At 41.3% G+C, this 15,360-nt stretch overlaps 1 protein-coding gene across 3 annotated transcripts; it reads right to left on the reverse strand.

The window, feature by feature from the left end:
- Nucleotides 1-2,325: 2,325 nt before the first annotated feature.
- Nucleotides 2,326-14,536, reverse strand: dkk2 (dickkopf WNT signaling pathway inhibitor 2). Of its 3 annotated transcripts, none has more exons than XM_072463693.1 (4): nucleotides 14,312-14,536; nucleotides 4,796-4,946; nucleotides 4,589-4,714; nucleotides 2,326-3,814 (listed from the first exon to the last, which is right to left on the reverse strand). In XM_072463693.1, the coding sequence occupies exons 1-4, from the start codon at nucleotides 14,507-14,509 to the stop codon at nucleotides 3,564-3,566; spliced, it is 726 nt and encodes a 241-aa protein (XP_072319794.1). In that variant the 5' UTR covers nucleotides 14,510-14,536; the 3' UTR covers nucleotides 2,326-3,563. The 3 variants fall into 3 exon arrangements, with proteins under 3 accessions (XP_072319794.1, XP_072319795.1, XP_072319793.1); XM_072463694.1 differs by having other exon boundaries at nucleotides 4,802-4,949; XM_072463692.1 differs by having other exon boundaries at nucleotides 4,796-4,949; nucleotides 14,312-14,535.
- Between the last annotated feature and the right edge of the window lie 824 nt (nucleotides 14,537-15,360).

The raw sequence follows: 15,360 nt of genomic DNA on the forward strand, positions 1-15,360 counted from the left end.
ACAAAGTGAACCCAAACAAAGAACATGATCGCAATACATTGTACATTTGAAAGGACAAGGAAATACAGTACCAAAAATACAACTTTGTGTTTATGTTTTCTGTGTATGGAACAGCCTCTCCTGTTTTCCCCATGGATGATACAATGGATAAAGATGAGAGTTGCTTTACAATACTGCAGTGTTTAGGCCTATCATACAAAACTGATGTTTTGCTCGTAACTAATCCCCTCAACAGTTTTTTTAATTAATTGATTAATTATTATTTGTTTATTTAGTCAGGACAATGCATTTTGATGAACATACATCAAAAACTGTACATGCTGTACATGCTGTAAATACACCAAACTGTAGCCATAGGCTAATTATAATCTGCTGTCCTTTATTCCTACTCACAAACACTATTCATTCACCAGCATGTGTGCTCATGTGCACTGGAGGCAAGGTGGGTGAAGAGTCGCCCATCCAAGCACTAAGCGGGCCCATCCCTGCTCCGTGATGAGATTGGGCATTAACAACACTCAATATAATATAAGTTACCACAGAAGAGACTATCATTCATTCGTCCAGCAATTCTTGGAACCTTTGTACCCTTTGGTCCAACTCCTCACATCTGAATAAAGAGAAATGATAAGAATGAGCTAGATCACCTCCCAACACTACTTCAACCCCTTTACAAGAATCTCAAGAATGGTAAGGTATTTTTACTTTGGCATTTGAAAATATTGTTTTCATCTCTAAAAAACACACACAACATAAGACTGATTTTGTTTTACGTTTTCTCCTTGACTTTTAACAAGAGCAATCCCAGGGCCTGTCCAGGGACAATCACTGGAAATTAGCCCTTGAGCTACTGCCTGGTACAATGCATCTCTCCTGATAAGGTTAATGTAAATTGTCCCTGTCTCAAATAAACTTACTTAACACTGTAAAGTAGTGTAAGTTTTGTGTTAAATATACTGGAGAGCTTTTCACTGTAAAATAATGTGAGGGAGATGTTGTGCACCTCATGGCTCCTGTAAAAACACTTCCACTGTAATGTGGATTGGAAACATGACAAACAGAGAGCAGTTTTAGGTGCAATAAGAAATTACTTTCAAATAATTAAGTTAACATCTGCTAAAGACATTGACGTAGGAAGAAATCCACATTAGTTCTAATTAGAGGACATTTTATATTGATACTTTAAGACTTATAAAATCCTGGCTGAGCAGATGTTGGACGACTCTAAACCTCTGAGCGTGTATTAAAGACGGGGGATATCTTATCTGTACTGGTCATTTCACAATGGTACCAGATGTCGAAAACAGACTATGATAAGTGCTTATCCTGAGATACTGGCGCCAACGCTTTATATATACTTTATAGATTATACAGTAAAAAGATGGTGGATTATTGTGGGAAATATAAAGAAAATTAAGTACAGCTCTTAAGTACGAACTATCCAGTGTGTGTGTGTGTGTGTGTGTGTGTGTGTGTGTGCGTCTAGTGACATAGACTGTGCTGAAAATATAAATGTATAAGATTAATGCTTAGGTTTTTTAAATTATACCCATTTTACTGATACCACAATATAATGTCAGCTCTTTAGCCTTTATCTACTTACTTATGCATGAACAAAATCAAATGAATAAAACCCCCAACCGATTGTAAACCTGGTGAAAAAAGTGAAAATATTTAAAAAAATAATAATAATGGGAGAGATTCTGCTCAGTACCAAAAACATTTAGTGCTTACTCCCACTTCAAGGCATTGTAAAAAAGAAAAAGCCTAATGTATATTTCCTCCTGTCAACCAGTTCAAAACATTCCAATTGATTAAAAAAAAAGGAATAAACCTCTATCGACCCGCTTCACAGCAGCAGAAATTGCACGGTCCCAAAAAGATCCTCTGCCTTTGCACAATCGGCCTTTTCTTTTTTAATTATCAGACAGTGTAGTCTGAATTTGTCTGTGGATATTAATAACTTCACTCGAAACTTGAAAAAGCACATCCTAGACAGCTAACTTAGTTTTTAGCTGTATTTCTTTATCTGTCTGTAGTATTCTGTAACTCTTAGAAATTAATTTGTTTCATAGTGTATTTTACTGAGCTAATGTTAATAATGAAATGTAGCGTGTTGTAATTGTAATGAAATGTGTACTTTTATTGTTGTGATGTATTCACCTGCCCAGGGACTGTAGATTGAAAGTAGCAGGAGCTAAATCTGGTGCAGATCATCTTTTCTCTTGAATGATTTTGTACATGGTCCTGACAAATAAAGACTAAACTAAATGTAAAGTTGGCCAATAGGAAATTCTGCATGTGCACATAAACAAACAAAAATGATACAAAATACATTCTTTTATTTATCCATCACTGTAAATACATCAAATCATAGTATTCACACAATAGTGCTGTAAATCTTCACTCAATTTATGAAATACGACTTAAGTCTACTCTGCCCTCCGGTCTAGTACCACTGTCACACGCCAGCCCTCATTAAAACTTTATAAATCTAATATGTAGGATTTATATTTTGTAATATGTACATGATATACAAAGACTTTTAAATACATTGTTCCCATCTATTTACAAAAAGCTTATCGGTATTTTATTGATTACAAAAATATTGGCTGGTCTTAAACACGTGTGTGCAGATGTGATATAGTGTTGTATTTGTTTATTGAATGGAACACATAAGTAACAGCATAATGTCATGAGAAGGGGCTTTTTCTGATTAAACAGGCTTGTGCTTGAAATGTTGATTGAAAGTTACATTTCTGAAGATTCTTTGTCTTTTAAATAAATATTCTTTCATCTCACATCTCAAACCGGCAGCTGAAATGGAAAAGTCTGTATTGGCATTTCCACAGCGACCTTGAATCCTGTTTCTGTGATTTGGAAAGCAGTTTTCAGTCTGCAGCGCCTCAACACAATACAGCTCACAGATCAAACAAGACTTCACACTTTAGTACACTAAATCACAAAAACATTTATATTTCTTTGGTTTCAAAGTATTCTGTGTTAAACTAGACTCTCTGATTGTGTCACGGTCTATGAAGTGGAATAATCTGTAAATAGATGTTACCGCGGTGGTCTGAACTCTGAGCACGTCCTGGCCGTGCTCTTCACGTGGATGTTTTGCACTGGCTGCTGTCTCAATGCACAAGATGAAAGAAGAGAGATTCTGTGTGAACATTTACACAAACATACATAAATAACATGGCCTTTTGTTCACAGAATAATCTCGTAATAATTATTTACATGTTTTGGCATGTAGTTTCCCCGTCTAAAGGAAAGCCCTAGTCAGTTCCCAGCTTCTACTCACTAAAGTTATAATTCCCTGAAAGTCTTAGAGTGTATACAACTTATTTGGAGCCTGTATGTGAGCGACACGGCATGATCTAGACCTAGATCTGCCCAGTCGTGTGCTGGAATGTACAGGAGTAGGCTGCACCTTCTCTGCCAACACAGTTCAACATCTCTCTTTCTCAACGTGTGAGCTGTCTCTGTTAGTCTGTTTGTCTTTTGCAGCCATTTTTTTTTCTAAAAGAGTTCTCTGGCACTGGAGAGGAGCCTGTGCCTCAGATCTTCTGGCACATGTGGAGGCGGGACTTGGATGAGGAGGTGGCGTCTTTCCACACCTTACAGGAGAGACTTTTAGCACAGTCGCAGCGCTGGAAGATCTCCAGACCATGAGAGCCTTTCTTCCTCTGCTTGGTGCACACCTCACCCAGCCGCAGCACAGGTTTGCAGATCTTGGTCCAGAAGTGCCGTGCACAGCAGTAGCCGTCTGAGCAGTCGGACGAGCGTAGGCAGGGGTCGCCCTCGTGACCTGTCACAAAGAAGGAAAGACCTTAACTTTAGTGAGTGTCTCTTGGGATAAAAACCTTCAAGGAACAAATGTGCATCCAGCACGAAGCATCCATGCAAAGGAAATATACAATCACTGCTAATTCACACTATTTTAAGATCGCATAACACAGCTAATTTTACAAAATGATGATCAAATCTAAGGGGTGCCCCTGGCCCCTGTCCAGGGTGAACCCCGCCTAATGCTCAAAGTCACTGGGATAGGCTCCAGTCACCTGTGACCTCTAACAAGAACAAGCAGTATAAAATGAATGAAGATCCAATCTACTACTACTACTACTAGTCAATACTCTGTATTTTGATTATAGAAAAATCAAAAATTGATTTGTCAAACTATCTTCTCATGGATGCTCATATTTCTATGTAGATGCTTAGGATTTTCAGTCCTGATAATTTCTGTTTTAGCATCATTTACACACCCAAGTAAAATGTCAGTAGGGTGTACTCAGTTTTAGTCATGCAGTCATTGCAGGCTATTAGACCTTACAATCGACTTATTTCAGTTGACATTAACACTGAGCAGGGGACAATAATAACACTAAAGCTGCACTTTGTGGTTTTCCCTTGGAGCAACAGGGATAAGGTGGTTTGTGATCAGAGCTGGACTCTAGGCATGTTACAGACACTGTCAGTGTTACAGACACTGTCAGTAGTGTTACAGACACTGTCAGTGTTACAGACACTGTCAGTAGTGTTATTGGCACTGATGATGGGCACAGGACCGGTGCTTACTCACCTTTGAGTTTGCCGTGTGGTTTGCTGGTTTTCCTCCAGCTGTGATCTTTATTGGACAGTTTGTTGTGTTCATCGAATGGTGAGATGTGATGTGAGAGCACACTCTCAGACATCGGCATGCAGATATCTAGAAGGACACATCAGTTACGTTTTTTTGCCATTGTTCACAATTACAAGCTTAAAACCATCAGTTGTATGTGGCACTCACAGCTACTGCAGCGATTGCCGGGGCAGCACATGGCGTCTCGGTGGCACCGCTTCTTCCTCCTGCGGCAGGTGAGGCAGCGTGAGGGCGCGTGCTGAGGGCTGTGGCAGTAGCTGCCCACGCTGCACTCCTTGTCATTGCTGCATGGATACACCTGCTGGAACAAGACAGCACTTTTACTGACTTTTTACAAGACAGACAAACTAAATGTAGCAACCATGTTATAATTGTAATTGGTAAATGGTGAATTAAAAAAAGATTAAGAAAGAGCAACTGCACAAGGTCAAAAGGGTCTACACAACAAGCAATTAAAGTTACATATATTTGTTTAGAATTACTACAGGAAAACTACTTTTTTACAACTCAGCCCATTGTTGCTTGTATTTTAAGTGTTAATATAAAAAGAAAAACACTACATTATACAAATTTCCCCGGGTGACAAGTAAGTCTGGCTGCTCTATATAACTTGTAACATACATTGTGTCTATAACAGACACGATATTATTCAAGAACTGAACTACTCCATGTAACATATTCCATTTTTATCTCGACTGGAAAAAACACAGCGATTTGAAACACAATGTTATGCGGTAGGTAGCCCTCAAACCAAGAATGACCCTCAAGTGCACAACTAAATACCTCTAAGTAGGAAAATGAGTGTGATGTTTGTCTTGGAAGACTTTAAGACGAGGTTCCAATGCGGGCGGTTAGTCGTGGGCCCAGTGTTGCAGCCAGGAGTTCAAGTACTGAGTTTTATCATGTTTTCGGGCTTTTACATAGTGGGAATTTCAAATGATTCTTACAAAGGAAAACAGTGTGTTTGAGTTTCAGGAGCGTTCAAGGGCTTAATGAGTCTACAGGCATAATGAGAGGGCAATTACTGCTGCTAATCATACAGCTCTGGAGCCTGCCTTTATTATGTCTATGGTTTACAATGAGTGGTCCAGACATGTCGCTGTTGTGCGGCCTAGCACTCAATGTCTAAGAATGTCCTTACAGTAAGGTCCCAAAGCCTGCAAACAAAATGTCCACTTGAAGGAATAAAACCGCGTAAACAAGCACGAAGGCGGGTGTGGATCTTTACTGGAAGCTTCATCTCAATTCCATTCCAAAGAGACATTCCTTGCATAACATACGGGTTGCTTGGTCACTTAAGTGTCTAAACTGTTTGCAAATGTGTCCCGAGCCTTAAAGTGGACCGCTAGTTAAACTTTAGACAGCTATTCACTCATATAAATTCACCGTATGCCTTTTTTCGCATGTTATCAGTGTGCAATTGGTACATATCAGGCTCATTTTGATCATTGTCGGCTGTGTGAGGACATTAAAGTTTACCTTGCGTTGTTGTGTCCATGCACAGAAGACATATGTCCAGGTTAATGGCTTTGAGCTTTTGAGAGTGGCCTATAACTGATGCTCATTGTGGGAGCAAATAAGGCCAAGGAAACACTGCTTTGTCGAATATTAGAAAACCACTGACAAAGAATTCATGTACTAAACGTCCTGTACACGCTGCAAGCCCGACCGTAAAACACACAACTATTTACCAACACTGACCGGAGGAAGGAATAAATGTATCTAAAGAGAATCCATGAAGAGGACATGAAGTCTTACAGAAAAAGAGATGAAAAGAACAAGGAAACTGATTTGTGGCGGTTATAATGACGATCCCGGCCTACAGACAGTAACTATATCTACATCTAACCAGTTTGACATGAGTATGAAGTCACTATCCGTTCATTTGGAAGTGGGCGGTCCTATCTTATGGTCTGATTTGTATTTAATAACAGTCAAAAGCATTGAAAAGAAAACACATCAATCCTCATAAGTCCTCTACAGAGCTTTAGTGAAACCTTTAAGAGAATCCTTCGTTAAGTAAGCCCTGTTTTTCATTACTAACATATCACAAGTCCTTGATAGTAATAATGATGTAAATATATAAGCGGGATATTGACTACGGTTGGTTACAAAATGTCCAGCGCAGAATGACATCGGAACAACATGTTTAGTTGGCAAACCACCACAACACCGCAGTGGGCGCTACACTGACAGAGCAGATTTAGTGCGGCGTACCGCTGACAAACACTCAACGATTAACATGAGGGCCTGCGTGAAAGACGGCTTAATCATTACGGCCACAATAAACAACAACCTCCGCTCAGGGGACGGGGTCGGCTGCGCGGAGGGGGCGGCGGCGACGGTATCCGGGAGAAAACGGCGGCATTCCAACCACGGGTGCGCGCCACATGTTAAATCAAGCCTCGAGAATATCAATATTTCAGCACGTTACGCCTTGTTATTGGATGGGCCTGTGCCATGAAAGTGAGCGAGATTAGAGAGGTTGGACTGCCGCCACGTTTATACTTTCTCTGGCCGGGAACACGCGGATGCAATGACGCAGCCGCGGTGAAGCGTTAGACTGCGTGCAAGTATGACAGTACGACATGTGAGATATGAGTGATATGTGATGATGAAGGGGACCGGGATCTGAAAATGTATTACAACAAAAACATTTATATGTACGGGCTTGTAAATGAAATGTAGACTGTACACAAAAGCATCAAAACGTGTTGGGCTGGGGTTCTTTAGTGGATTCATCAGTAGAGCTCTCTTATCGTCTATACATTGTTTTAAGTTTTATGGGCCGCAGCAGAATGGATATTCAGGAGTGAATTGAGTTTTTACAAGAAGTTTTCTGTTTAAAGAAAGTTAGTTAAAGGAAGTTAAAACAGACTTGTAATTGTGTTCCCTCCTGTGATCTTGTCAGAGCAGTTTGTGTCACATACATGGTCGGATCATAGACATGCCACGCCCCCTTTTTAGTCGACTAATTGATGCAAGGGGCGTGACTTCAGTCGACAAAGAATTTATTCGATTGATTACAGCCCAAAAACGTGCAAAGCGCAGGAAGTCCTATGTGCTTTGGGTTGCAATACGTGAATGTCTGCACCGTTTCCCAATTAGCTACACAAATACATAGCATACAGTTCAAATGAAGTAAAACAGTAGGTGCAGTATATTGTTCCTACTGTTTTACTTAATTTGAACTTTGCTGTATGATCAATTTTAAAATGTTTCCCCTTCATATGTTGAAAAGTGCTAACAACAATAGAAAACCACTTACACTTTTGCTTTGCTTTTGCTATGTTTTATCAATGTGAACAAAAAAAGCAAAAGCATATATAAGATAAGATAAGATAAGATATTCCTTTATTGTCCCACATGGGGAAATTTCATTGGTGCAACGCAGGTAGATACAGAGGTAGATACAGAAGAACAGATCACTTATATAAAGGTAATATCATGGGGCTATTTTACAGACAAGAAACAGGTCGGCCTCAAACTGCGCTCAATCCTGCCTGTGCCCAAGCTGGCCTGGACTGACAACAGAGTTTGTCCATACGTAAAGAAAAAAGAGCAATGGGCCTCACCTCTTCCATCAAATCTCCCACCACATGACAGCTATAATGCGTTACAAGACCCAGTCCCTTGCCAATCTCCTCTGATAATCTTGCCTTAACTTGTCATGTTTTTGAACGCCTCATTTGCAACTTCTGAAGTATCTGATTCACCTCATATCGCTCCCTTATTTTTTTCCCCCTCTCAACGGGCTTTTCGAACATTAAAGCCAGCCCTGCATTTGGCGTGCAGGAAGTGGGATGGAGACAGTGTACTTTGGGTATGCTGGTGAGATGATGCAGGCTGAGACGCTCACATAAGAGGGGCATGGGGAGGCCCGCGGAGCTGTCTCGTGCTGCTCTCGTGCTGGTAAGCCTGCTTTTCTTTGAAGATGGAGCTGAGATGTGCACAAGACAATCTACAAGGGATTTACTGCAGGATATACAGGCTTTACATTCTTCCTCTGTCTGCCCGGGTCCCTGCTTATCCCCCTATATCCATTCCAAATGGGTGAGATCATCATGAATTTAAAAATACCTTTTCTGTGTGGTAGGCTCATAAATTAAAGCGATATATACTTTGTGAAGCATTGCACACTTATAATCCCTAAAGGAGACATTATGATTTCAGATGCTTAGTATTAAACCATAACATAAATAGACTAGATCCTCTTTCTGTGTTTTGTTATAAAAGGTTTTTTCATACTGACATTTCATTGTTTCAAGCAGCAGATTTTCATGTATGTGTCTTTATTTTTAAGTGTCTGCGTGACATTTTTTAACTTGTCTTTATTTTTTTCAAATAATCACAAATAAGTACAGGGATGTGGGCAGGTTTAGGGGGTAGGTGAAAACAGGAATTTTCTGAGCACTCGAGCAGGTTTACAGGAAGCATGTATAAATCAATCAAAAATACAACTTAGGATGAGGAAACACCCGTGTCACCAGGTTAAAAGCTCATTTAAGTTGATTTAGCATAATTTGCCCCTTTGAAATTGTGCTCACTGGCCAATACAACACATTTTATCATTCTGTTCTGATCATTTCAGTGCTCTAATTGCCTCCACAGTTTATTTTTTTCATAACAAATGGGAAAGGTGAGCTCATCTATGGGGCAGGCAATGTGATGTAGGCACTCTTCAAGGGTCCATGATATAGAAATACTTCAAATAAACGTCCTTTATTGGCTATAAGAACATACCAACGTGTTTCGTCTCCAATGGTTAATTTATCTTTCATATATGTAGCTGTCATTGTTTTTTTGCCATATATAAATTCCAGCTGTGCCGACCAAAATTTTTAGCTACTCTATCCTAAATTTTTGAAAAGAATGGAACAGGATGTGAGTAAAATGTAAGTAACGTGTCAGAATAATGTGCCATTCTGTCACAAGAGGGAAAATATGCAAATATATTTTTTGTGTTGAATGAGAGCAGATTTAGCAGATTCTTTTTCTGTTTTTTGGGGGGATGGTGGGAGGAACACGTTTTCAGCTCACAGAGAATACAGTATTCCTCACTCAAACAGGCATGAATTACATCCACCCCAACTTCAGGTATGTTTACGATGAAGTCACGTTATAATTGGTCAATAACACATCTCACGACTCCACTTTCACGCTTCCAGATTGAACTTGGCCTTCAAGAGATCCACGGTGCAACCCGAGCCCGTGAATGGTGTAGATGAGTGGCAGGGGCCCTACCAAGTCAAATAAACGATGTCACTGAACAAACAAACGTCCCAGGGCTTAAAAGCACAGCCGGGCCGTATTGAGTGACACGGGGCACGGCGAGGTCCGAGGGTTGAGCTATCCCTTCAGCCCTTCAAGCACGGCTCTTTCATCACTCAAAACATATGTGTTTATAGCTACGCTCAAAACCCTCCAAACTCTCGCCCCAAACTAGGCCTTCGCTTAAGTTAAGTACACATTCTTAGTTGATCTTATTCATCCAGCTGAAAGAAAAATGAAACTATCTGGGACAAAGACGGCCTGCTTCAAAGAGGTTGAAAGTTTGAGACATTTTAATCCATGAACCCCGAAAAAGGCGTAATCCTGCCCCATTTCTGCTCTCTCATTAACAGCTCCAGTTACAGTAAAGGAGGTCTCCAGCGCGGCCCCTCATGGCTCCAGTGCCGGGCCCTCGTATAGCACCCAAGGGACTGGCAGCCAACAAAAAAAAGCAAAAAAAAACAAAGACAAGGGGAGCTGGAGACTCGCCGTAGCCGGGCTAACAAGCTAACGAGCTGTCACACCTCAGACTGCCTTTTCTCTCTCTTTCTCAGCTCATTAGGGTCAGTAAACAGTCATTTCAGGGCACCAACAGGACACAGTGTCTCTGAGATGGCTCGTAAAAGTGATCTGAAATAAAAAATAAACTATAGTTAAAGTGGTGGTGCCAGGGTTGGCTGCGGTGTCCGTTACGACAGCTTAACCTGAACGCTGGGCCGACGAGATTCAGCTATTTTCGTACATGGGAAACAGAGCACGTGACAGAAAAAGTACGTAATATGATTTGTGGCTGACGAATGGAGTCTTATTGGCAAAATCACCTACTGCTGTTGTGTTCTGCCAACGACTGCAACTGCAATACTACAGCTTGTTTTTACAGCAGAGGTAATTATGAGGCGATGTGTATTGGAGCCGACAGATAAGAGAAAGAAATACAATTCGCAGCCGTGCACTGTCTCAAAAATTGCATTGGACAAAATAGAATTTGTTAAACTGTCATTGGAGATACTGTATATGTCTTATAAGTGGACACGTTTGTATCAGTTACTCCAATTTATTCTTGATCTGGATAATGGAACTTGGACGATTCATTGTGGGTCGTTCGTTATTCTTAACAAGTTGTCCCAACAGCAACGGTTGAAGGATGTGGCAAATGCAGTGAACAGATGTCTGCAGTGAACCATAGAGTCTAGCTTAACATTAACAAAACTGCACTGTATGGTTTTAACTTTGATGAAGAGATGAAGGTGTAAAAACCACACTAGCCTCTGTAGCCTCTCTTGGTCGACTAAAGACATGTCCTGTGCATCGAATAATTGACTAAAAGGCGTCGGCGAGTGACATGCTGCGCTGGCAAAAGCACTCGAAACTATCTCGAGGAACAGACTCTGTATCAATCTGACCCAAACTGCACAGACAGAACCAAAAGATGGCAAGAGTTCACCCAATTTCAAATATTTATACAAAAAACTACTAGTAAAAAGGATAATTGTCAGTAAATAAGCAGTGAATTTACTCCCTCACCCAGTCCTTGCCTTGTCTATATGAATCCTGTAATCTAATTCAAATAATTAGTCGACTAATAAAAAGGTTGGCCAACTAAGATTTCATCGACATCGATTATTCGACCAAATTCTTATCAGAAACATAACAAATTAAGGCCCTTTTTCCAAACCCAAAAGTTCAACAGCAGAAATGCCTCTACTTGACTTTACTCCAGTGTCTTATTTTACACAATTACTGTTATTTTAACAAAAAAAAACTGTTCTTTGGTTTTCTGTATTAGGTTTTCGTCCTAAATGTTCGCTCTGATTAACTATAGAGGATGCATGCAGCGCTCTCCAGAGGCAAAAGCTCATGCATGCCAAGGTCAGGCTGCGGCTGCTATTTCACAACTCTGGCAGAATCTGGCGGATCAGAGCCAGACACGTTCACACACACACACACACACACACACACACTGAGTGAAATTAGCCGTCTTCATCTGGACACCACCAGCGTACACAGTGGCTTCTCGCATTATAACAGTTGCGGTTGATCGATGTGCATTATGTTTCCCTCAGCCCAAAACCGCTGCAGACGGTAATGGCGGTTGTGTGTGCTGCAGCGCCGGGGTCTGGCAGTGTGTTTGAGGTCGGGTCGCCACACTCGGCAGAGGAGAGTAAGAGGCTCTCCATCATTATTGAGGTTTGAGCTGAATGTTTAGAACGCACTTAACACATCTCGCAGCCATCTGACACCGCCGTGACCACCGGCAGAGAACATGCGGTTGATACGAGATACATACTTTGCGGGAGGAAGACGCTGCCGGGACAACTGTGCACGGCAAGAGGGGAAAATGGACTGGAGAGTCTTTTTTTAAGGAAACAAACTGGTCGGATTGGTTGATTCTCGATGTGCGGAGGTTGTCGAGCAAGACACTTTGTCTATTTTGCATGAATAACAGTTAACAGTGAAATGTTATGCTGGATGCCATGTTGCCATCTGCACATCGTTACTGCAGTCATGATACTAACATTTCAAACTTGATTTCAAGCAATGTAAGCAATATATTCAATGCTGAAAACAAAAAAGGCTCTTTTTACGTTGAGATTTGGGTCAAGACTGACATTTTCAATTGTACTTTCTTTATTGAATCCTGTGGTCTTACAATATTAGCTCTGATAATGCTCAAGATGATTCTCCTCTTTTTTGTCCTGTTTTTTTGTATTTATCCTTGCCTAAATCTAGTTTCGATGGTAGTTTCAGCATTGATTAGTGCCTGATTTTCGATACTTTTGACAACCCGAGGGACAGCGAGTGAAGCGTCTCACACTGAACGCAACATTCTGCACTGAGCTGAGGTTTAAACTGGCAACCTCATGATTGACGTGCCAGTGTTTAACCCATTGTACCACTGTTGCTCTCCTGGATTAACAAAAAATATGAATGCACTAATGACACCACAACATTCTAGGTCGATAATATTCAATACAGAAAGGCAGCAACAGAACTCAATAAAGTTATCCAATAGTAATGCAGATTTCTGTGTAATATAGCGAGGTCTAGACACTAATAGAAAAGATCAAGTTCAACATTTGTTCATATTTTAGCACAGTTTATATTTTACTTTTGTCATTGTCTTTATGCAAGTTTATGAATACTGTTCACTGACAATGACAATTAAACATATTCTGATTCTTACAATGTAATCAACAGGAAAATCTGCACAAGACATTATAGAAAACACTATTGCTCTACCAATATCACTAAGGATCACTAAGCATGGACAAAATGTATGATTCGTGTCAGCAAAATTGTTAAATTAAATGAATAGAAATGAAGGTTGTGTGATTTCTGTCATGTTTTTGTGATTTTAATGCTTTTTTTTCCTGTTGTGTGAAGCACTTTGAATTGCCTACGAATTATGCTCTACAAATAAACTTGCCTTGCCTAATATCATCATTAAATAGAAAGACAGAGCTTCACTTTCCACACCTAACCAGTCTCCAGACACCTCCAAACGATCACATGCAGGTTCGGTGTCAAAACCCAGCCCATGTTTCGAGTTGTTGTAACAGCAGGGATTCATAAACGCTTAAGTGGTTGGTAAAAGAATCCATCTAAGGCCCTCCACTGAAAGACTCCCATAATCCCAGCTAACGTCTGGTCCTCTTTAATGACACTAAGAACCAGACAGAAAATTACCCAGACTAGTGTTAACTTTCTCTCGCATTTCTGCCTGGCATTAATGATTTAGTGCGGTGGAAGTGCGCTGCGCCCCGGTGTGGCGTCAGCTCTGAAAGGCAATTAGGGCTTTATGAGGGGGCTCCAATCCCTGCAATTTCCAATAACCCTTCACATGTGAAAACGAGGGCCTTTAAATTGTAAAACGGTGCTACTTGTTCACCTCAAGACACTCCAGAGTACAAATTTGGGGCTGTGGCAGTTATTAGCAGCCGGGTTAGGCTACTTAAGCGCACTTGTGTCTGACTGCGCATAATTGTGATGTCTCTAACGAGCTCGGGCTATTTTGAGTCGTTAAAACACAATTAGCACTCCAAATAAATTGGGCACTTTGCATAGCTGGGAGTAATTGCACTTAATTAGTAGGCAGGGTATTTATATATATATATAATAAAACATGCAGGCTATAATTAAGACTACAATCAGCAAACTCTGTATTTTTGATATAATCATTTGAGCCCATTAAGGTCTGACTTTGTGCTTAATTGATTGTTTCTTTTTGCCTGATGCATTTAGTCCATCAAGGAGCTATTACGCATCTACAAAAAAAATAGGCTTTAAGTTGCATCAAATGTAGTCAACGTCATTCTGGTTGACATCAGTGGTCAAATCTAAAATTGAGCTCTATTTCCCCCCAATATTCCCCCGACATAAAAGTGCGGTCACCTGCGCCAGGATGCTGTGCTTCTTGGTGACACTCCCGTGGCCGGAGGCGGAGTGGTTGGTGGCGGGAGCGGCCGTCTCCCCGAGCTGTCCCGGTTTGATGGAGTTGGCCTTGGGACGCGCCGCGGACACCTGGCGCGTCCTCAGCGAAGCCACGAGAAAAAACACCGCGCAGCACCTAGTCCACTTTGACGCGAGCATCCTTGAAGGGGCGAGCGCGGGGGCGATCACCTGAGTTTACGGGACGTGTCTTTCTTTTGGGGGGAAATATCCTGCAGACGTGCGGTTTGTCAGCGCGCGGTGGCAGTGTCCATGTGTTGGAGAGCACATATGCGGCTGCAGCGCGTCTGGGACTGAGGACGGGCCTGGGACGGGACCAGAGCGCGCTCTCTCTCTCTCTCTGTGTCGGGCTGTGAGTGAACGCTCTGCGCCGAAGCACACACTTTTATCATCTCGGTTTGAGGTTTTTTTTTCTTTTCTTCTATAAGATCATAATGAGCGCGCTTCCTCCGCCCATACTTACAGCTGACAAAGACTGAAACTGATCCGTGCGCCGCGCTGCCGTTGTCTCAAGCCCGGCACCAGGAGCCCGGCACCAGGAGCCCCACTGGGACAAGCCTTTAAAATTACACTGTGTTTTAACTGTGCTCTTGACCCTTTTACGGCCAGACGTTTAGTCGCGTATGGAAACGGAAGTATGACTATATCAAGGTCATAAGACATTATGGGGATTTATAGTCTGGGACTGGGAGCCCCCCCCCCCCAAACGACCTCCAAATGATATTACTCTGTTCCTATACTAAACATGTTTAGGCATCATTAAGTCATGGTTTATGTTGATTTGATTATATTGATCATTTCTTCTTCTTTTGAATGTATCTGACTCCACCTGTGACCTCTTGGATATCATATGCAGCAGAGGCAGAAAGTTGGATTATGTCTCAATATGATGACCAACAGAAATGGGCTACATTTACTTGAGAAATTACTTTTACTTTTCAGACATTTGCCTAATATTTAAAGTTTTGGTTCTTTTTCTCAATGTGAGAGTG

The sequence above is a fragment of the Eucyclogobius newberryi genome, unplaced genomic scaffold, assembly GCF_026437365.1.
Source record: "Eucyclogobius newberryi isolate DKJ021-1_F unplaced genomic scaffold, fEucNew1.0.hap1 SCAF_4, whole genome shotgun sequence".
NCBI classification, from domain to species: domain Eukaryota; kingdom Metazoa; phylum Chordata; class Actinopteri; order Gobiiformes; family Gobiidae; genus Eucyclogobius; species Eucyclogobius newberryi.

Excerpts from the sequence above, each read along its gene's own strand:
- dkk2 (XM_072463692.1), bottom strand. The coding sequence starts at position 14,509 with ATGCTCGCGTCAAAGTGGACTAGGTGCTGCGCGGTGTTTTTTCTCGTG. Across the intron at positions 4,950-14,311 it reads AGCACAGCATCCTGGCGCAG|CAGGTGTATCCATGCAGCAA; the intron begins GTGACCGCACTT and ends GTCTTGTTCCAG. Across the intron at positions 3,815-4,588 it reads ACCACACGGCAAACTCAAAG|GTCACGAGGGCGACCCCTGC; the intron begins GTGAGTAAGCAC and ends TCTTTGTGACAG.